The sequence below is a fragment of the Pteropus medius genome, unplaced genomic scaffold (genome assembly GCF_902729225.1).
Source record: "Pteropus medius unplaced genomic scaffold, Ma_sr-lr_union100, whole genome shotgun sequence".
Lineage (NCBI taxonomy): Eukaryota > Metazoa > Chordata > Mammalia > Chiroptera > Pteropodidae > Pteropus > Pteropus medius.
In genome coordinates this window covers 7,452,947-7,475,845 of record NW_024350927.1, presented here as the reverse complement: position 1 = coordinate 7,475,845, position 22,899 = coordinate 7,452,947, and the positions used below count along the sequence as shown (strand labels likewise).

Below are 22,899 nucleotides of genomic sequence, written 5' to 3'. Positions count from 1 at the left end.
ATAACTTTTCTAAAAATGATCATCCTGTGCAACAAAAAGTCACACACTAAAAACCCATAGGTCTGTGGGAAAAACGAGTTCAGGGGCACAGCACTCACTTAACCAGAAATAAGACAGGACTCTAACAAACATGGTAACAGTTTTAAACATTAAATGGTTAAGAAATGCACAAAGGCCGCAGTAAGCAGGGTTCTGCGCCCTGGAGAAGCCCGCAGTGGGTTTGGACGAGGGCACTGCGGCAGCTGCAGCTCTGGAGTTACCACAGGGGGTGGGAGGAAGGTTGTCCTAATGGAGATGGGACGTCCTGACATCAGATCGGACCAGCGTCCCCTATCCCATAACCACACGGTGCGGTGCAGGAGGTAGCAGGCAGCTCTTTGTGTATGCTTAAGGGACTCCATTAACTTAGATGTTTTCCGCATTCACCTCATGTTTCTTGCAAATGAAATCATACGTAAGCAAACGCAAATTAGCATCATGCTCTAATTGTTCCCTAATGTATCAATCACCATGTGTTCAGAGCCAGCTACAGCAGAACTGGCCACACCGATCTTACCACACGAACTAGTACGTCCCCGTCAGATCTCGTTGCGCTTGGTCGTGTCAGCCACTAAATATGGCGGAGCTTTTCAATCCTGAGCATAAAGTTACTCCAGCTCTGACTGTTGGATTATTTGTGATGAGTAAGCTATTCAGTGTACACAGGCTTTCTCTCTCTGTTTAAAATTAACTCGGTACTCATCATATTTTGACCTAATTAAAATGGAAGTTAATAATGAAAATTATCATCATTTAAGTGTGGCTTTGGCTGCTCAAAGGCCCCTAAGTGATATTTCTCCCATTTCATATAGAAATTTTAAGTGATTATTAAAGTGGATGATTAATTAGATATATTTGCTTTTAAATGAATCTTTCTGGTTTTTTGTAGCTCCTCGAATCCCAGTGGATAAAAGAATTTTTACCACAACACACACTCCAGGGTGTGTTTTCCTTGAAATAGATGAAAGGTAAGTACTTCTTTAAGCCTAAAAGAAACTTGTTTCTGAAAATAAGTACAAACATGAAAAGATTTACATATGTTTACGTACTTCTGCTATATATCTGGTATCTATCCACTTACCTATTTGGTTTTTATTAGTGCGAAATCATTTGTGTTGTCTAAATTTTTAATATAAATATCTCGCACGTTAGACTTAAAATTTACAAGTTATACTTGATTTCGCAGGAGTCTGCTCTAAGTAAGTCAGGAGGGGACATGTATAAAAATAAATTTATTTTTAAAAATTGTTACTTATGTCCTTCCTACTTTTTTAAAGAAAAGTGATAATGAATAGTAGTTGCTGTTTATTGTTTTTTTAATATCTTTACTTAGAAAAGTGAAATATTTCTGTCCCCTGATCAGTATCCTCCATTTTCCCCACATTTATTTTAAAATTTTACTTATTCATGAAATCTCAAAATCTGGGAAACAAGCATCATGTCACGAGTAAGCGTAAAGCAAGATGTCGAACCTTGTCAGTTAGGATAGGTGTTAATTTTTTTTTTAAATATTAACATCTAAAAGTGGGTATATTTAATAATAATTACCAAAACCAAACAGTAATTGGTGGGATACTTTGTGTAATGTAATCTGTACAAAGTAAGAAAGTTTAAACAAATATATTATGAAAATAGCTTAAATTTATTACATTAGAAAATATTTCTGAATGTCGTACACATAGAAAATGTTTATGGAGTCAGCCCTTTCTAAGTCATCCAAAATGGCTTGTCATTACCAGTTTCTTGGGAAGCGACTTTGTGTACAGATTGCCTGTCTATTTGGTGTTACCTTTTGAAAGACATTATTTTAGTGTAATTTTCATCAGACTATTTAAATTCGTAGCTCGCTTTATTCACTTAACATCGTAAGCATTTTTCTGTCACGACGAGATCTTTGTAGACTTTTTAGATAATAGGAAAATGGAGGACATCGGGGACCTCTGAGGAACTTGTTAAAAATGTAGATTCTCAGTCTCAACCTGGGAATTCTGATTTAGTTAGCTCGTCATGAGCCCGTGGATCTGTTTTTTCATGATCTGAAGAAAAACCAGAGCATAAGATCTTTTTTTTTAGCAGGTTCTGTAGGTGATTTTGATGGAACATGTCAGGTGACCAACATTTCTTAGATTCCTACAGGATGGGCACTTAGGTCATTCGTTGCTTTTACATGTGCTGTAACGAACATCTTTTGTGGACCTTTTTTTCGTATTTAAAATTAGGTATTACAGAGAAGTATTTTCTAAAAGTACGTAGAGTGTGAAAGTTACTTGAACTTAGGTCATTTGTTACTTTTACAAATGCTGTAATGAACATCTTTTGTGGACCTTTTTTTTTTCCTATTTAAAGTTAAGTATTACAGAGGAATATTTTTAAAAGTACGTAGAGTGTGACAGTTACTTGAGGCGTGTAACGCGGTGCCTGGCCGTGTGTCTGTGCCCAGAGCTGTGCCTTTGCTGGGATACCTGCCTCAGGACCTGGTCGGGATGTCTGTCTTAACGTATTTACACCCAGAAGACCGTCCTCTGATGGTCGCCATACACCAAAAAGGTGAGGACCTACTTCTTTATGGGCGGAAATGGGGTTATTGATCATTGATTTAATATTTCATTTCATTTCTTATGAGAGCTTCTCATAAGCTCTAATCGCGAGAGCCTAACCTTTAACCAGGTAAGTAGTGTGTTGGAACTGCTAAAACAATTTTTTTCTACTTTGACATTTTTTAAAAATTTGCAAATAGATGCCTAAAAATGGCATTTGTAATATCCGTTGAATTCTAATTTTATCTTATTTTATATAGTCTTGAAGTATGCAGGCCGTCCTCCCTTTGAACATTCACCCGTTAGATTTTGTACTCAAAATGGAGATTACATCAGACTGGACTCCAGCTGGTCCAGCTTCGTGAACCCATGGAGCCGGAAGGTTTCCTTCATCATCGGTCGACATAAAGTTCGAACGTAAGTCCATCAGTTTTCATGTTTTCTAAAAAATCTTTTTTTACCAAATAATATTCCTTTCCTACTTACTCCCTTTTGAATCGATTAATACATCAACTAAATAAAACACAGATTTTTTTTCCAGGGCTTTTGGAAGACAGTTTAGCAATATGTACCAAGAGTCTTAAAAGATTTTTGGTTTTTTTTGACCCAGTGATTCCCTCATGGGGATATTGTAAGGAAATGTGCCTGAGTAGAGAAAAGCTTTATAAAGACATTTTGCAACATTATCTAATCGTAATGGCAGAGCTAGAGTAGCTTAAATGCCCATCATTAAGTAAACTGGAAATTTGCTTGACATGTTATATATATTGGTCAATAAAAATTTTTACAGAGATTATATAACGTGGGAAATTGATATGTCAGATGTGAAAAGCAGCATGCAAAGTTATTTACACCATATGATTATAATTTTGTTTAAACTATATAAACACTGATTTTGTAATATAAAAAGATTAGAAGGAAATTAATTAAAATATAAATTTTGGTTATGTGTAGGATAGCGGGATTCTGGATGATTTTTTTTTTTTCCGTTTCAGAATTTTAAAGTCCTTTTTATTGAGCATGTAAAACTTTATATCAGCCTTCTGCTGTCAATTCCACTAGTTTGTGGCTATTTTATTAAATCTTTATTTTTAAAAATTAGATTCTTTTTCATTTATTTTCCCGCCAACACAGCTGACTCAGTTCAAGCCTGTTTGGTTGGTTGCTGCTACCTTACCCCCTAACAGAACCTTGTGAAATAGACCCAGAACCACCTGGCCCACATTCTTGCACCTAACATGCTCCCAGTCCCTCGATGTTTCGGTACATTTAAAACTGACTTGTCTGTTTCTCAGCTGGGCCATAGTTTTCCCTTTGATGTCTTTTTTTAATAAGTGTGGAAATTATACTTAACTCTCGTAGCTTCCCACATGCTGAGATGGAGATGTCTTTCGCATTTGGTCAGACAGCTCTGTGCACGTGAGCATAAAACAGAACGGTGGGTTGGCAGCAGGCCCCCCGTGGTCACGCGGGCGCTGTAGCAGTGACACACGGCCGTGGGGAGCAAGGGGCTCAAGCCCCTCTTGCCCCACAGGGTTTGGCCTCTCGGCAGAGCATGTCTGGAGCCTTCGTGGAAGGGACGGGTGCCTTGACGCCCTAAGTCACGAGACCAATTTGTTCTAGCAAACTAACTTAATAAGATAAGAAACAAACCTGCCAAGGAAGTGCGGTTTCTGTTGGTCAGAGAGGACTCTGCTCAGGGGAACCCGTGGCGGGGGACAGTAAATCAGATGGTTGCTCAGGAGGAGCGCGGGGCAGCAGGGTGGCCGTCATTGGTCTGCAGACCCTCCCCCAGTCGGTGCCGAGACACATCCTGGAACCCCAAGCTGTCCTTTCTGTTCTTTGATTAAAATGCACATTAAATTAACTGATGCAAGTTCTCACAACGTTTTCAGTATTATTTAAAATTACACCAATATTTACATCTCAAGATCCAGGATTATATGAGTGAAAGAACTTAGAGTGTAGTAAGTATTAATCTCTCTCTTAAAATAATCATCCATCGTATTTGTAAAATTATTTAAATGCATTTATTCCTTCAGTGAGTAGTCGTGGATCGCCCGCCATGTCAGGCACTGTGCTAGACCCTGAGGATGAGATGGTGACCGACGTTCTTGTTACAGTGTGACACCCACAGTGCAGTGGGAGAGGCAGCAAATGGGAAGAGCACGCAGGCTTTGGAGTGGGGAGGGGGCTGTGGGTGTCAGCGGGGCCCCTCACTGCCCCTCTTCAGGCCCTTCCCAGAGGCTCTGTGGGCAGGCAGAGGGGCGCTGTCACTGCTCAATCTACAGATGCGGTCGCATCCGGAGAGAGAGTAACTGGTCCACGGATGGCGCTGGGGGGAAGTCGCAAAGGGGAGACTAGGTTTAGCTTTTCTTCCTCTCGCCTCGTCCAGTTTCCTCTCTGCGCACAGGGGCTGTTGGCCACTTTTTGATGAAGGCTGTGTCTCCGCTGCCTACTCATTAACCAATTTGAGTTATATAATTACAAATTAAGAAGACAGTTTTGTAGTAAGTTTCACACATAGGACTATCTAAATCTCATAAACAAAGCAGTCTATTCTTTTTCCACTTCAGAATTTCATTTGAAAAACGTAACCGAGACACCTCTGAGATGCCCAGGCCCATAACACGTGGGCGTGTGCAGGTCACGAAGTAGATGCGCTTTGTCCCCAGGCTGACCTTGGGTGCATCCGCTGTTATGTGCCGGGTCCTGGGGGAGCGAACTCAGCAGGCCAGGGAGCCTGACCCCACACAGCCTGCACGGCAGCGGGAGGCAGGGGGCAGACGCAGGCAAAGCGATTATAGTGCACCGTGTGTCTGGCTGTGCTTTCAAGTCCAGTTTTGTCACTTACAACAGGCACTGCCGTGCCGATCGGTGGGTATCGATTGGTCCCTCCACCAACTAGGGGACCTGACTGCTGTTATGGCACTGACATCTAGTGGTTTTTTGATGATGATCTGTCTTTGGGAAAGTGTTTGAGGACACTGAGCCCTACGTTTATGCTGCAGACTTGGCAGGACGCCGTAGTGGACACGGTGCAGCTCTGGCCTTGAAGCCGAGCGCGCGGCTTCCAGCCCTGACCGCTGCCTCTTGGCTGTGGGAACTCGGCGGGTCTCTCAGCCCCTCAGACAGTAGGGTGATTCCTGCTTCGTAGGGTGGTGAGGATGCAGGGGATGAGGAGCTGACCCGGCACACCTCATTCACGGTACTGAAGTACCGGGCGGCAGTCCAGCGCCGGGGCAAAAGTGTGCTCCCTGGAGCCCAGACTCCGGCCCCTCCTTGGCCCCTGGATGACCTCAAGCAAGTGCTCAGCTCAGGTGAAGGAGACAGTGCTTAGTGGAGCACTTGGAACTGTGCCTGGCACATTGTAGGGTTTAGAAAATATTATCCTTACTGCATAAAACAGGTACCATTCCTTTCACATAGAAGGTCCTGAGTGTCAGTTCCTTCTGTTCTTTGTTATTCTTCCTGTTGGCATGTCTGCCTCTCACTGCATTCAGGTAGTAGATTTAAAATGCTCAATTTGAATATTAATGTGACTTGAAGATACTGCGACAGCCACACTTTCACCACTAGGGTGTGTCACAGAATCATCTTTATTACATAGCTTAAGTCATTAGGTACTTTAAACATGAAATGTTGTTTGGCAAACTTAGAGTCTTAAAAATTCCTGCAATAGGTACTCGGTTAATGTTAAATTTCGAGACCCAGTAGTTGTGGAAGATATTTGATAGCTAGGGAGGCTCCTCATCACAGATTTATATAGCGTTGAAACAATTGTAAAAAGAAAGACCAGAACTACAGAAAAACTAAAGCCTGTTAATGTCTCGTTTGTTTCTTAAGTCTTTCCTCTACCTCCGGGAAGAGAGTTTTAGCTTCCTATTTTCTATATTTTGAGTCAAAGAGTTGCTTTGTAAAAGCATATTTATTATTTGAATAGTCTATTAAAAATCACTTTAGCCTTCATTGTAAATGAATTTTAGATTGTTTGACTCAATGTTTCACTTGGTGTTTTGTAGGAGTCCACTCAATGAGGATGTTTTTGCTAACAGAATAAAAAAGACGAACAATATTGACAAAGACATTACAGAATTACAAGAACAAATTCACAAACTTCTCTTACAGGTAAAATGAGAGATTTAAAAAAACACATAAATTCCCAAAGTCATATTTCATTTTAACATAGTCTTTGTAAAGTCACTTCACAGAAATAAATTGCAAGGAGAGAGAAACTGTGACCCTCTGCATTCCAGACATTTTTGTCTTCCTCTTTTTTGTTTTTAAATTAAATTTTATTAATCTTGGTTTCCTTTTTCTTTGTTAAACACATGGAAAATTTTTGTAAGACCTCATTTGAAGGCAACAAACCTGAGTCACAGTAAGCAGTAAGACAGGAGTTATTTCTAAATGGAGAGACTGCTGGTTCCTGGGTTCCTGGCACTACCAGCATGCTCCACACCGGGTTTCGGCTTCAGTATTTTTAAAAATAATTCCAGTTTTAAAGGCGGAGGCGAGGGATGGCAGGTCTCCATATCTCTAGTCATCATAAGGCAAAGGTAGGAAAATCTGTTGCTAACACATGCCCAAAATGATTTTTACTGGGGAGTCGGTCAGTAACCATGTAAAGTACTTACGAGTGGTGCCACATAGAAAACTGCCAACCCAGTGGTTTTCAGAATGTCTTTTATAAGATCTGTTGGGTTCATGAAGCATCCGTAACGTTCTTGGGGGAAAAAGTATGGCATATATTTAATTTGTTCTGTCTATTCTAAACTCAGCATAAAGAACGAGTTCATTTTCATATTTTAAGTTATTTTACTATGGCTTTAAAAATTTTTTTTGGCCAGAAATGCCCCTTACACTAGAAAACTAGGTCTGCCCTTGTTTGGGACAGGAGAGGGCGTGCCTTTCACCCCAGCATTAGGGTGAAAAGCGTCAGCCTTCGCGCGCCCAGGTCGGGATTCCAGGAGCGCGGTCTGCATGGGGCAGGGGTTGTGGGTGGGCCGGGAGGCGGGCGGTGCCGGTCACCTCTGCCCGCTGTAGCCGGTGGCTCTGAAGCTGCCCCCTTTCCTTCCAGCCAGTCCCCATGAGCGCCTCCAGTGGCTACGGGAGCCTGGGGAGCAGCGGGTCCCAGGAGCAGCAGGTCAGCGTGGCGTCCTCCAGTGAGTCCAGCGGGCACTGCGCAGAGGACGCGCGGAAGGAGCCGGTGAGTGGCCAGGCGTGCCCTTACCCCTGTGTCCTCCTCTGGGACGTGTCCGCACAAGCCCTGCACCTCTGCACACGGGACTGCCCGGAACGTGCCCTCCACCTGGAGACGTAGTCTGGCGATAAACATTCTAACCATTGCGCATCGCGAGATGTCTGTAAAGAGAAAGTATCACCTTTGGAAGGTGCTATTTGGGTCAGTTGCGTGCTTTCTAAAAATTAGCATGTTATGAACAGATTTATTTAAAATTCCATTTGTGCTAGTGTGATGTGATGTCTGGGAAACTAGCTAAACGTTACTGCTTGCTGCTCGTCCTCTGTCCTCAGAGAACCAGAAAGTAAAGGAATTTTGTGTGTGTGTCTTCACAGGTCCATTTTTTTAATATTTAAAATACATTTTGTCACACTTTTCCTCAGCTGACTTTGCAACAGGTCTATGCCAGCGTAAACAAAATTAAGAACCTGGGCCAGCAGCTGTACATTGAGTCGATGACCAGATCACCCAGCCAGCAAGCGACGGGGATGCACGCGGGCCAGCTGGAGGGTGAGTTGGCATTGCGCCCCCCCGCCCTCCGCTCACATGTGGGCTCCGACCACAGCCACAAGCCTGTGCGGCTGCATTTGGCATTTGCTTGCCCAGAGGACAGTATAATAACGATAAAGGCGGCCGCGAATGCCATTCTAAAGGTTCAGCAATGTTAGAATGTCGTTATGATGTGCTCATACCAAAGATGGAGTGTTTCTGATGACGCCAAAAAATTCATGGATTCCCCCCATGTGAGCTGTATGTAAACTGGATATTACAATATTAGTCCCTTCTTGTCATTTCAAACAAATGGAGACTATGACCTAAATTGAATGAAGAACTTGGCTTTTTTTTTTCTTGACACAAGTGTCCTTTTCCCATATGAGGCCAGGAGCACACTGTAGGGATTGGATCAGCTGTGATAATTGACATTATTTCTGAAAAGTTAACCTACTTGCATTGTATAGCAGAAGAAAGTTCTATAGTATAGAGGTCAAATTACGTTAACTTTTAATTTAGCTAACTTTCCCTTCATGTTTCTCTCTGAACATTAATATTATTTCAGAAGTTGTTACAGGTTTTGGCCACCTCAACGTTCTGTCATTGTCACATGTGGGCATTTGACACAGAGAAGGGGAACTTTTTTCTCTAAGTAGGAATAATAGCAGCTGTATTTTTCAGGACTTGACGAGATTTACACAACAAAAACAACACACCTCTGCTCCTGCAGGCGGTGTCCCTGGGCGCCCGTGGGACCCTGGTGCCCTCCTAGGGGAGCGTCCCGGGCGGCCGGTCTTCTTTTCACTTGGCAGGAGGTTCGGTGTTCTGTATTTCTTCCTTGATAGACACTGGGGCACAGATAGAAATCACAGCTTTTTCCGTTCCTGAAACAATCCGATTCCCTCTGTAAGAAGGAGTTCGTCTTCGTCTTTCTTACTGTGCACCATTATCCTATGTCCTGGCAGAGAAAAGTCTTTGGGCGGATTTTAAATCTAAATTTCCTAAATTTTTTTTATTGTCTGGTTCAGGCTGTGCTGCCTCAGCCGAAGACCTCACGTTAGTGCCACAGCTTTACGTCCCAACTGCTGTGCTTTTTCTCAGGGTAGAAACCCTCTCTCCCCTCCTGCTTGGTTCAGCTTCTGCTCATCTACCTTTGGGCTGGTATTGCCATCAGCATGTCGTTCCGAAGGCCGTGTATTTGAACTGGTGTCAGTGTTCCACCGTGAACCATTTTATAAAATTTAAGCGGTCGCTAGCTCTGCGTCCTTATGCTGCTGTTTTAGAAACCAAAAGTTTCCTACTCGTGACGTGTGTGCTGTGTTTGCCTCTGACGTGTATGGTGTGACTTTGGGGGCGAAGGAGACTTAGGAGAACTACTGGTACTTGAGCATCTTGATTTTTTAAAATGTTTTAAGATCTATAAGTTTAAAGAACTAGTGGGAAAAACCTTTAGTGCTCTCTACTCAAGGGAAACAAGTACGCAACTTAAAAACGTTATAATTTGAATATCAGAAATTGAATAAAGATAGGCACCAGTGAAAAGGAAAATGCCGACTGAGTGTTGCATATGTTATTTACATAGAGGGCGTGAGCGCCCACAGAGTGTCAGGTTTTAAATTGATATCGCTGCCTTCTCTCAAAGGCAGGTTATGCTTTAAGATAGAAGAAGAAGGGAAGTTTTAAAAGTTAATGAGAAAGGGCCGGGAGCAACACAGCGATGTAAAGCCCCTTCACCAGCTGCATGAGTGATGCCAGCTGCCAGAGAAGTAATTAGGGAAGGTAGGGAAATTGAGTGTGCCACTTCCAGAATGATGCAATGCCTGAGCGAAAGGGGATGATCCACAAATGGGAGTAACTCGGTGTGAGTGCTTTGGTTTCTGCCCAGGTATTGCTAGAGTGAGCATTGTTCCAAACTTTAAAGAAAAAAGCCACACGCGCAGCAAACTCATGGTCTTTACTCACCCCATCAGAGGGCTGAGGCTACAGGGCAGCCAGTAGGCCTGAATCCAAGGAGGTAAACACACCTGCAAGGAGAAGCGAGATGGCGCACCGGACACTGGTGCACAGAATGACCGAGTCAGGCGGCTTGCATGAGACAGACCTTCTCTGAGGCACAATGCACAGGAAGACCGAAAGCTGAGAATGGAGCAGATAGTGGGCGGGGGGCCGGGGTGGGGGAAGCTCTCTAGCCATCCAGCCACCACCTGAAGCACAAAGTATCGCTAGAGGAATAAAAAGCTATAGTACATTGAATGAAACCATAGCAACAGCACGCTTCAATCCAAAAACTTAACTACATTAGCTCAAACACAGGCCTAACTGAAGGAAGGCTTGCCAGTCTCTGCTGTTCTACATAAGATGTGCAGTTTCCAGCAAACTACGAAACAGCAAAAAAAAGCTCCAAGAGACAAAGCAGTCATCAGAACGAGAGTCATTTGTGACACAGCTGTTGGGACTATCTGACGGGGAATTTGAAATAACTGCAAATAATACATTAAAGGCTCCAGTGGACAAAGTGGGAAATGTGCAGGACCACACAAGCAGTCATGGTGCAGAGATGGAACACGAAAGAAAGGATCAAATAGGAGTGTTAGAAATGCTCGCGATGAACACATGCCTTCGATGGGCACTCAGCACAGCCAGGACAAAAATCAGGACACCTAAAGGGAGACGAAGAGAAATTATACAAACAAATGCAAAGAGAAAGAAATTCAGAATAGAGCATGTTAAGAATTTTGGAACAATATCAAATGATCTTACATATGAGTAATCGGAATCCAGAAGAAATACTTGAAGAAATGATGGCCAAGATTTTTCACAGTTCTAAAGAACATCAAGTAGTATAAATACAATTAAAAAAAAGAAAAGGAAAGGAAAAACACCTGTCACAAAATAAAAACAACACACACCTGAGCATATAATTTTCAAACTACTGAGAACAGAAGAGAATATCTTGATGGCAGCCAGAGGAAAAAAGACATTACATACCAAGAAAGATCAGAATTATAATAGACATTTCTTCAGAAATCATGCACACTAGAAGACACTAGACTAACGTCTTCAAAGAAAAACATTGTCAATACAAAATTCTATACCTACTGGAAAGTATCTTGCAAAAATGAAGGAAATATAAAGAGTTTCTCAAACAAAAACTGGGAATTTATTAGCAGATCTATAAGAAGTACTAATGGAATTTCTAAAGGCAAAAAGAATATGGTACCAGACATAAATTTGGATCTGATGTTATGCAAAACAATGAGAGAATGCTTTCACCCTGAAGATAAGGCAAGGATGTCTAGGTACCACTTCTTTTTAACATTGTACTGGAAGTTTTAGCCAATGCAGTAGACAAGAAAAAGAAAAGGCATACAGATTAGAAAGGAAGAAATAAAAGTCTGCTTTATGTAGAAAAATTCTAAAAAATCTACAAAGTTAATTTTGGCAAAGTCACAAAATACAAGGTCAGTATATAAAAATCAATTAAATTTCTGTATACTAACAAAGAAAAATTGGAAACAGAATTGTTTTAAAACTAAAAAGGGGGAAAATTGACAGTACCTAGTGGCAAGAATGCAGGGTAACTGGAACTCTCATATCTCGGCAGGTAATGTGAAAATTGTACAGCGACTTTGGAAAAGTTAGACAGTTTCTTATAAAGTTAAACATTTCCTTCTTAGTTATTTACCCAGGTGAAATCAGAGCTCAAGTTCAGATAGAAACCTGTCCGTGAGTGTTTATTACACTTTACTCAGACTTGCCAGAAGTAGGAGATGACCCAGATGGCCGGCGCGATGGTGGACAGGGTAAACGGGTACGTGGTGGGCCACCCGCCATGGCCTGCCACCCGGGAGGCCTGCTCCATAATTCGCAGGAGCTGACGTGGTCAGCCCAGCTGGCCATGTAGGTGGAGACTAAAAAAAAAAAAAAGTGCCTTTTCCCCAGCGAAAGAAGCCAGAAACAGAAGGCTACGTGCGGCGTGAGTCCATCTGAGACGCGCCTTCTGGAATGCGCCCTGTCTGGAAAACATCGGCACACCCTGCCCTTGATTTAGGCAGACAAAACTGCATAAAAACAGTCCACTGATATGGAAAAAATACTAAAGAAATAGGCCAATATAAGTCATAAAAATATTTATTGCCCATATTTTCACAAAAATGGTAATGAAAAATTAAATAAATTTTATTCAGTGTCGGCGTCTGTATCTAAAGCAATCAATCTTCTCTTTAATTGGCACGAAGTCACTATCGCTCAAAATATTTGAAAGCACTACTTCAGTTTCATTATTTATGTTTATATCTTTGGATGATCTTTTTCCAACCCCATCTTTTTGCTAAGTTGCCATAAATTCTTCAGTATTCACTGCAACATTTTTTTTTTCATCTTTGAAATTTTACGGCTTGTTGGATATATGGATTAATATCTAGAATTGCAGTTTCCAGTTTTGTGGCCACTTGTGTTCTCAAGGACCGTGATTTAATTTAGCTGAATAAGGACATGTTTTTCAGAGTAATATGTTTTAAATCATACATCCTTTTATTCTCTTTTAGGTAAGCAGAAGGCCTTTTCTTCCTTCCAGACATTGAAAAATAATAGCACGTACACTGAGTCTTACGAGGATTTGAGAAAAGAGCAGCACAGCCCGTCCTATCAGCAAATTAACTGTATCGACAGTGTTATCAGGTATGACACACAAGTTTGGATGACACGTTTGTTTTCCCAGAAGTGTACATTGTCACTGTGGCGCCTTCGTGTACTTTTTAACAGCCGTCGTCTTGAATTTTTACGATGAATCAATAGATATTTATGGAGTCCCTACTACATACAGTTCATAATATACTCAGCCCTTTGGGGGATGCAAAAATATTAGAAGATGCATTCCTGCTTTGAAGGAGCTGTGGTTTAGTTGGGAGACAAGACCTGTGCTCCTCGAATTTAAACGATACGCGATTTCAAGCTCAGTTGGAGACCGTGGTACGGGCGCCGTCGCGTAGGGATTCAGGCCAGGACGGCCAGGAGCGACTCCGTCAGAACGAAGTGCACGACGACGGCGGCACTGTGGCAGCATGAGTTGTTCCTTTCTTCTGTCTTTCAGTTTTCAAATAACTGGATACCTGTAACCAAGAAGACGCCTCAGCAAGCCTCCCAGGACTCCCGAGAGATCCGCCCGTGTGCACACCTGACCTCGGGCGGACTGGGCCACAGGAGCGGCTGCAGAGAAGGTGGCGGCCCCGCGGGCCAGCGCAACCCTCTGGCAGAGGGAGAGAAGGCGAAGGCAAAGGGGGTCGGTGCAGCCGTGCGTTCTGCGGCTGAAGAGCTCTGCCGCTGTCCGCGGAGAGACCACAGTGACTGGGGGAGGAAGAGGAGAGCGAAGTGGGCAGGCACAGAACCGAAGAAAAGCGCCCGGGATTCTGGCAAGAGGTCGCCCACGGACCGCTGGGCCCCCCTGTTGGGCCGTGGGCATACCTGAAGACCAGGTGCGGAGCACACAATTTCCCCCAACTCTGCTACCACAATTTTTTTCTTCCAGCTGATTTTTTTTTTTTTTTTTAATATACTCCCAACCTTAGTTGAGTCTCAGCTCTGGTTAGAGAAACCAAAAGCTTGTTGCTCTAGCACCACCTTCTGGTAAACAAAAGGAAGGCTTCTAATCACGGACCCATGGAACTATTGGAATCAAAATAAATAAGTTCTTGCCTGTCCACATAAGAAATGTGTTTGCACCTTCAGATGCAGCAGCAGAAGCACTTTTCATCAGACACCATGAAAAGTTTTGATAGCACAATGTCACAAAAAGAAAATGGCAATTTTCCAGCAACCAAACCTAGAGGCACAGAGTATTGCCGTTTAACTGATAAAGAATTCAAAATAGCCGTTATGAAGAAATTCAGCAAGCTACAAGAAAACTCAGAAAAGCAATACAGTGATCTCAGGAATAAAATTCACAAATAGAGGAAGTAATTTATCAAAGAGATTGAAATCCTAAGAAAGAATGAAGCAAATTCTAGGACCAGAGAACTCAGCGAACAAGTTGAAGAATGCATTGGAGATACAACAGGTCAGATGGAAGAGAGAATTAGTGAGCTAGAAGATAAGAATTTAGAAATGATGAAGTTTGAAGAACTAATATTTTTGAAAAGTGAAAAAACCCTATGAGAGCTATCAGACACCATTTGAAAAGCCAGTATTAAAATAATGGGTATTCCGGGAAGAGAAGCATTCAGCATTTAAATACCAAAACCAGATAAGGATACCACAACAAAAGAAAACCGTAGACAAATATCTCTGGTGAATATAGATGCAAAAATTCTCAACAAAATGCTAGCAAACCAAATTCAAGAACACAGTAAAAGGATTATACCCAATGACTAAATGTGATTTATCCCTGAAATGCAAGGATGGCTCAGTCTACACAAATCAATAAATGTAATACATCACATCATTAAATTAAAAACCTCATGATCTCAATAGATGCAGAAAAAGCATTTGACAAAATACAGCATCCTTTTACGATCAAACCCCTGAAAAGGCTGGGTATTGAACAAACATACCTCAACCCAGTAAAGGCCGTATACAACAAATCCACAGCCACCATCATACTCAAGGGAGAAAAATTGAAAGCGTTTTCTCTAAAATCAGTAACAGGATAAGGATGCCCACTGTCATCGTTCCTATTTAGTATGGTACTGGAAGTCTTAGCTGAGGCAGTCAGGCAAGACAAAGAAAAAGGCATCCAGATTTGGAAAAGGAGAGGTAATATTGTTGCTTTTGCTGATGATATGATCTTATGGTTGGAATTAATGATTTCAGTAAAGTGGCAGGATACAAAATCAACATATAGAAATCAATTGCATTCGTTCACCCTAATGATGAAGCATCTGAAAAAGAAAACCATCCCATTCACAGTAGCATCAAAACCAGTAAAATACTTAGGAATAGATTTAAACAAGAAAGTGAAAGATCCATACAACAAGAACGACAAGACTTTACTGAAAGAAATCAAGACAGTAGCAAATGGAAAGAGACATCTTGTGTTCTTGGATAAAAAGAGTTAATATCAAAATGTCCATTCTACCCAAAGTCATCTATAGATTCAATGCAATCCCCATTAAAACACCAAAGGCATTTTTCCAGAAACAGAAAAAGCAATCCTAAAATTTATGTGAAACCGCAAAAGACCCCGAATAGCCAAAGCAATCCTGAGAAAAAAGGACAAAGCTGGACATATCACACTTCTGGATTTCAAACTATACTACAAAGCCATAGTAATAAAAACAGTATGAGGCACGAAAATAGATAAATCGACCAATGGAACAGAGTAGAGAGCCCGGAAGTAAATCCTGGCATAGATAGTCAACTAATATTTGACAAGGGAGCCAAGAATACCCAACAGGGAAAGGGTAGTTTCTTTAACAAATGGTGCCGGGAAAATGGAAGAAACACATGAAATGATGCTCAACATCACTAATCATAGAAATGCAAATCAAACCACAATAGTGAGATACCACCTCACACCTGTTAGAATGGGTATCATCAGGAAGACGAGAGACAGTAGGAGCTGGTGAGGATGTGGTGAACAGAGAACCCTCATACATTGTTGGCGGAAATGTAAATTGGTCCACCCACTATGAAAAACAATATGGAGATTCCTCAAAAAATTAAAAATAGATCTGCCACACAGTTTAGCAATTCTGCTTCTGGGTATATACCCAAAGGAACTGAAAACAGGATTTTGACGAGATAAATGTACTCCGATGATTATAGCAGCATTATTCGTAATAACCAAGGTATGGGGACAGCCCAAATGGCCATCAACAGATGATAAAAAAGGCGGCGGAATATTATTCAGCCATGAGAAAGGAGGCTATCCTCCCAGGAGTGACAACGTAGGTGGACCTCAAGCACAGTATGCTAAGCAAGATAAGTCAGAGAAAGTCTAGTATGATACCACTTACATGTGGAATCTAGAAAAGTTAAACCTGTGAAAAACAGTGACATGAGGGTAACCAGGGGATGATGTTGAGGAAGAAGTGTGATGATGTTTAAGGGTATAAACTTGTAACAAGTGGTAAATAAGCCATAGGTGTAACGCATAGTCTAATGACTATGCAGAATATTGTACTGTAATTAAGTAAGGTGATAAATACCGCTGCATCAGCGATCATATTACATATCAAAGTGACACTATCTACCTTAAACTCACAAAATATTACATGTCAGGTTTATTCAATGAATAAGTAAAAGTACAGGTATCCCGAACAAGTGGCGTGAGATCAGCGAAAAGGTGGGAAATGGCAAAGTTAGGGGACAGGTAAGAATACGTGACCCGATTATGTTGCTGCAGATACCTGAGGAGCTACAGCATTCCGGCTTTGAAAAGAAAGTGCATATCCTGGACAAATACTACGTCATCCTCGGAAGAAGACAGGCACAACCACAAGGCAGGTGCCGGCCAAGCCTCGCAAGGTAACGGAACGCCCGTCGCAGTGGGAGAAAAGGAACTGTTACGAAGCCGCCCCTTTCTCTTTCTCTTTCATTTCTTGACTTTAGTTATTTCATTCGAATCACAAATGATCCCAGTTTCCTATTCCTCTTTATGGCCCATAGGTTTTTACTTGTCAGTTACAAAGTGTCTTTCAGTTTCCTGTTGGGAATTTTTTTTCACACTTGTCACATTTACGGGGCTTCTCAGCAGTGTGGATTTTCTGATGCATGAAAAGATCTGCTCTCTCAGAGAAGAATTCCTTACACATGGGGCACTTGTAGATCATTTCTCCTATTTGGTATCGTGACCTAGAGGAGAAAATTTCCTTACAGCTACCGTAGTTACAGGGTTGCTAGTTCATCCAGCCTCTCATTTGGCCAATTTGGCAGCTCGTCTCAGGCTCGCTCTATGCGGTGGGGTCAAGGTTGGCCTACGCTCTTCCCTGCCTGTCTTTCTACAGAAGGTTCCTTCCTGCATAGTGCCCCCCAACTTGGTATTACTACTGGTTATAAAGTGACATTTACTTCCTCTCGAATTTTGTTAACTCATCCACACAGAACTTTCTTTTAAGTCCTGTCCTGCGGGGGATTTTCGTTCTCACGTTCAGTTTCTCTTACATCACCAGCTGCAGACCCTCAGATCCCAGCTGCACCCACATCGGAACCACCACCGAACGGACCGGCCCCAGACGCCAAGGGACGAGCTGCGCGGACGCCGTCCACGGCAGCCCCGAGCCTGGGCTCCGGCGTGAGCCAGTGCAGCTACAGCAGCACCATTGTGCACGCCCCGCCCCCAGAGTCAGGTGCCACATTTACCTTTTCCTTGGCGGTATATTCAACACTAAACACACCTGTGAAAAGGCAAAGGTCACATACCATTTACTTAGTAACAACTTCAAAATTATACTGTCGTCTTTTATTCAGTTAAAGTATTTTTGGAAGTATTATCGTGTTTTTTTTTGGTTACATACATGTATTTTGGACTGTATCTCTGTCATTTGTCGATCAAATCAGCTGACACCTGTAAAGCGCTTAGAACACTGACATGCAGTGGCAAACTGCCGGCTAGTGTTAGCCGCTATGATTGCAGGTGTCACTTTGCTGCTGACCTTAAAGGAAGATAAGTACTTCAAACTCTGTAGTCGTGACTGCGTGGGTCATATGTATACACCGACGTGTTCGTCGTCTTCTGATGGTAAAAAAGAGGAGGATGTTTGAAACACTTGTCGTTTAACAGCAGAATGACCTGGGAAATTATTCCGACACCTTCTTTTTATTCCTTTTTACTGCCTCCTATCTTTTTAACTTTTTTATTACTTATAACAATTTGGTGGACGAAGAAACGGTGACAAATGCATTAAGTCAGGTTTCCGGATCATCCCTAATTCACCTTTGCCAGTCTTCGGTGGCACGTTGGTTAATGAGTGGTGAGCTGTCACTGTGTGCGATCAGTGTCCTTAGTCCCCCACAGGGATTTAGCACGTGTAACCCTCACAACCACGCTTTAAGGTGGAGAGCATAGTGTTTGACAGGTGGGCCGTGGATTGGCAGGAAAGGCCAGAGACACAGCTGTCGCGAGATTGGATTCTCTTGCTGAGCCAGAGACAGTTTTATGGGACGTGGGCTGACCCCTCAAGACAGGAGCAGCACACATGTCCGCACTGCCGTGGCCCTGTGCCGGCAGGCAGCTGCCGGTGGTGACACAGCCCGGGCCAGGTCGGGTCTCACCCACCATAAAAAGCTCATTTTCTGACTCTGCCACTCCACTTTTTATACTGTGGTCTTGTATTACCGTTTTGAAAGGACTTATACTGACATCCGTGTACTTTTGTTTAAGAAGATATTTACGGATAACCATTTCTCCTGACTTTAAACTAGTCTCAGCACATGCGAGGCCACCTCATTCCGTGAAGCCATCTGGGCTTGGAGTTTTCTTGATGGAGAAGTTTTTACTACATATTCAATTTATTTAATAGATACAGGGCTATTTGGCTTGTCTACTTCTTATTGAATGAACTTTGTTAATTTGTTTCTTTCAGAGAACTGGTCCATTTTGTCTGAATTGTCAAATTTATTGGGATAAAGTTGCTCATAATGTTCCTTTATTAGTATTTTGGTACCTGTAAGGCCTCTCGTGATGGCCCCTCTGTAGTTTCTGAAATTAGTAACTTGTATTTTCTCTTTTTTTCCTGATTGGTCTGTCTAGAGTTTGGTGAATTTTATTGTTCTTCTCAAAGAATTTATAATTTCATCGACTTTTTAATTTATTTTTCTGTTTATTGTTTTCTGCTTCACTGATTTCTACTCTTCAGTATTTCCTTTCTTCTGCTTGCTTTTGTTTATCTTGCTCTTCCAGCTTCTTAAGATGGAAGCAGAAGTTACTGATTTCAGACATTTTTCTTTCCTAATGGATTTTAGTATAATTTTTTCTTTTATCTTTAGCTGCATCCCACACATTTTGATATATTGCATTTCATTTTCATTGGGTTCAGATACTGCCTAATGCCTCTTTTGATATCTCTTTGAAATTATATCTTTTATGTTATATTATTTAGTTACCATGTATTTGGAGATTGGCCAGACCTCTTTCTGTTGTTGATTTCTGTCCTTTAATCCCATTGTGGTCAGAGAAAACACACAAAACTTGAATCCTTTAAATTTATTGAGACTTGTTCTATGCCTGCAGTGCGGTCTGTCTTGGTAAATGTTCTGTACGCACTTGAAAAGAATGTTTATTCTGCTGCTGTTGCGTTGACGGTTCTGTCAGTGCAAAGTAGGTCAGGCTAGTTGACAGTGTGGGTGACATCTTCTCTAGCCAGGGCAGTCCTCGGGCTCACTGCATTTGTTTCTGTCCCTCAGGGATCACTCTCCTTTGTTACCTGATGTTCAGTGTCTTGAAACTTATTGCTTCCTATATTTTGTTCATTTTTTTAGTTGTTTCATGCAGAAAGGTAAATTCAGCCCCTGTTACTCCATCTTGGCCAGAATGAGAAGTCCTCTGTTAGCTGTGCTGGTATAGACTAATCAGATCCCCCTTCAGGAAGCAGAGTGAGGCCGGGACCACCCAAACCACTGGGATACTGCACAGCGGGAGAGAGGTGGAATGGATGTTGGGGGAACCCACCAGTGTTCACCATAAAATCTTTCGTACTTGGAGGAAATAATGTTTTAGATGCAACTCAGAGCCCATCTACAGATGCTTACTTTAATAACCGGTGGCATATAAATGAAATTGAAACCTACGTGGTATAAGAAAGTATGAGACAACTATGTACTGATAAAAGGGATATTATAAAATAAAAAACATATTGCAGGCTAGTGTACATATTATATGCCTTTTGGGTAAAAATAGGGGAGGGGAACATGAAGCTATATTCATGCTTATTTTTAAAGGTGCATAAAGAAACTACAAGTATCTCTGGGGAGAATAGATGGGAACTAGGCAGATAGTGGACAGGATGAGAACTTGCTAACTGCCTTTTTAATGCTTGTTGATTTTTGAACCACATATTACATATTCGGAGATTTAAAAAAAAGAAAAATGTTAAAGAATTCAGAGAGATAGAAAAAATATTTACAATAAAGGAAAGATTTAAATAAGTACATAAGTATGCACATTGAATATTATAGCTCTGTAAAATGTATATACAATGTACATACAAAGTATAAGGAAAGGTGGAAAAATAAGAATTTATGTACTGAGTTGATGAAGTTTCTTATATTCCAGCTATTGTAATAATGTTTATAAAATTTATTGAAAGGCAGGTACATTGGTGAAAATAAATAAGTGCAGCTAGTTGGTAGGTATTAAAATCTGTCCTCTTCCACCTCAGCAGAGTTGACACTCACAGAGGACACCACCCCAGCCTGTGAGGCCTGGCCGCCCAGCGCGCACCCAGCCCCACTGACCCCTGACGAGTTCAGACGTGTGGGGCTCACCAAGGCCGTCCTGTCCGCCCACACCCAGAAGGAGGAACAGAACTACGTGGATAAATTCCGGGAAAAGATCCTGTCACCACCCTACAGCTCCTACCTTCAGCAAGAAGGCAGAGGCAAAGCTAAATATTCATATGTTCAAGGTAGTTACATTTTAAAATATATATTCTATTTATTCCGTAGCTGTCAGTTTCATAAAGCCTCTGTCAGTCCTGGGAGATACCGAGTGCTCGTATGGAACTGATTGAGAGATGCTGAAATCACTCCATTGACAGTTTGTTATCTGGGGGCTTTTTTAGATCCGAGAAGCTGAGTTTATAAGCAGCTGGCTAAGAGGTGCTGAAATAAGTGTCCTGTATAGCAACAACTTTCATCCGGGACCTTGCTCATCTTTTCAGAGCTACCCTTTGCCCCTCTGCATAGGCACAGTCAGTCTTTGGGATGTTGAGTCCTGTGCAGTCTCCCTGGATCACCTGTGAGTGGCACCCTTCTCTTCCCACGGGGTTCGGCTTCCTCACAGGCCTCTCTTTGTCCTTTCAGGGGAGTCCAGCTCCAAGCAGAGTCGCTCGGCTGCTGGCAGGAAGGGGAAGCACAAGCGGAAGAAGCTGCTGCCCACAGACAGCTGTAGTGCGCGGGACGCCTGCTGTCCCCACTTGACAGCTCGGGTCCAGGATGCACAGCCCTGGTGGCCTGCCGCCAGCCCCGCCCCCGGCCTGTCGTTCCCAGCCGCGGTGCTGGTGCCCAGCCCGGCGCCCTGCCTCGTGCCGGCCGTGCCCGCGCTCCCGGCTGTGTACCCGGAGGCCGTTGTGACCGTTTTCTTGCCTGACCCCCCCATCTGGCCTCTTTTGGCTCCGTCGTGCACCCCGTTCCTGGGAGCGGCGGACTCCTCCATAACACCCTGCTTGGTGTCGGCAGCGGCCGCGAACCAGGAACCCCCGTTTTCGGTGATCGACCGCAGCAGACCCAGGGGCCCAGAGGAGACCCGGAGTGAGGGGCGCCTGTCCGTCCCCTCGGGGACCAGCTCCCCGCTGCAGCTGAGCTTCCTCGGGGAGGTCGCGCCCGGGGCCCGGGAGCCCGCCGGCCCCCACACACAGTGTGTAAGTCAGAGGGAGACTGGGCTCCCCACCCTCAGGCGGGTGGGACCGCTGTCCCGCAGAGCATGCACGATGTCCCTGACTCCATTTCAGAAGCAGGAAGGGCAAAATCTGCTGTGTCCTGGTTTCTTAGCTGCTTTGAGAGGTTGTTCCCAAAGTGCTGTCTTCCAAATGTTCTACATGAACTAAGCCCCCCTTAAAATATGACATCCAGGCACTAAACGTAGTTCGTTCATCACCTTTAAAATGTATTTTCTTACCTGCAACAGGGACGTGGTCTGGTAAGACAGGAGTTTAGCAGTTTTGCCCTTTTGGGCATGCTGTGGGACAGCGGTTACATGTGGCTCTAGAGGTAGGAGCCACTTGTCCTCAGGACTTCCGGTAAAGCAGACGGTTTAGAGTTTCACATTCGTACAATTTCCTTTAACTTTTCATCCCTCGACCTGAAAAGGCGTTCTGAGATGATGGCTTGAACTTTGGAATATGACATTCCTGTATTTAGGTATAGGACCCAAGAGGGCTGTGAATATTTACACAGAGTTTTCCTCTAGTCTCCCCTTCAAGGTATTAAAGCCCTTCCCCACCCCCACTTTTTTACAAATGATCCAAAGCCAGAAAAACTGCTCAATTTTGAAAGCCTGATATTAGTGCAGGCACTGTATCCCTGTGAGCAAAACCTGGGCTGTGAAATAAGACGTGGGTTCAAAGCCCAGCCCCGTCACTTGTTAGGTGGCTTAGCTCGGCCCAGGTCTTTAACCTAGCTCTGCCTGTGTCTGCTTATTTGAAAGATGGCATAGTTCATTCTGAGGATGGGACGAAGGAGTATTTGTGTAGTTCTTCTGTATAAGCTCCAGGATAGCTGGGACTTTGTGTTGCTCACTATTATGTTCCTAGCATTTAGAACACTGCTTAGAGCATATGAAGTGCTCCATGTGTATTTTCTAACTGGCAAAAGAAGTAAAGTACACACCTGTTGGTCTGCGGCGTGTAGTATCTAATATTATGTGCAAAGGCGACAGGCTGAAAAATGCCTCACTTCTCAGTCATAGCTGTTCATTTTATTCTGTTTAACACGTGG

General features: G+C 42.9%; 1 protein-coding gene across 7 annotated transcripts in view; it reads left to right on the top strand.

The window, feature by feature from the left end:
- The window catches only part of PER3 (period circadian regulator 3), a 42,396-nt gene that overhangs the window by 9,584 nt on the left and 9,913 nt on the right, over window positions 1-22,899 (top strand). For 6 of the 7 annotated variants that reach the window (XR_005648551.1, XR_005648550.1, XR_005648547.1 and 3 more), the window contains 11 exons: window positions 929-1,007; window positions 2,480-2,586; window positions 2,837-2,993; window positions 6,599-6,704; window positions 7,657-7,785; window positions 8,202-8,328; window positions 12,858-12,990; window positions 16,652-16,773; window positions 17,418-17,594; window positions 20,625-20,870; window positions 21,268-21,824. Coding sequence is in view for 1 of the 7 variants with exons in the window: in XM_039842300.1 (XP_039698234.1) it covers window positions 929-1,007; window positions 2,480-2,586; window positions 2,837-2,993; window positions 6,599-6,704; window positions 7,657-7,785; window positions 8,202-8,328; window positions 12,858-12,990; window positions 16,652-16,773; window positions 17,418-17,594; window positions 20,625-20,870; window positions 21,268-21,824 (1,940 nt within the window). In the remaining 6 variants the exon portion in view is untranslated. The remainder of the gene's footprint in view (window positions 1-928; window positions 1,008-2,479; window positions 2,587-2,836; window positions 2,994-6,598; window positions 6,705-7,656; window positions 7,786-8,201; window positions 8,329-12,857; window positions 12,991-16,651; window positions 16,774-17,417; window positions 17,595-20,624; window positions 20,871-21,267; window positions 21,825-22,899) is intronic. The other variant, XR_005648549.1, reaches the window with a different exon arrangement.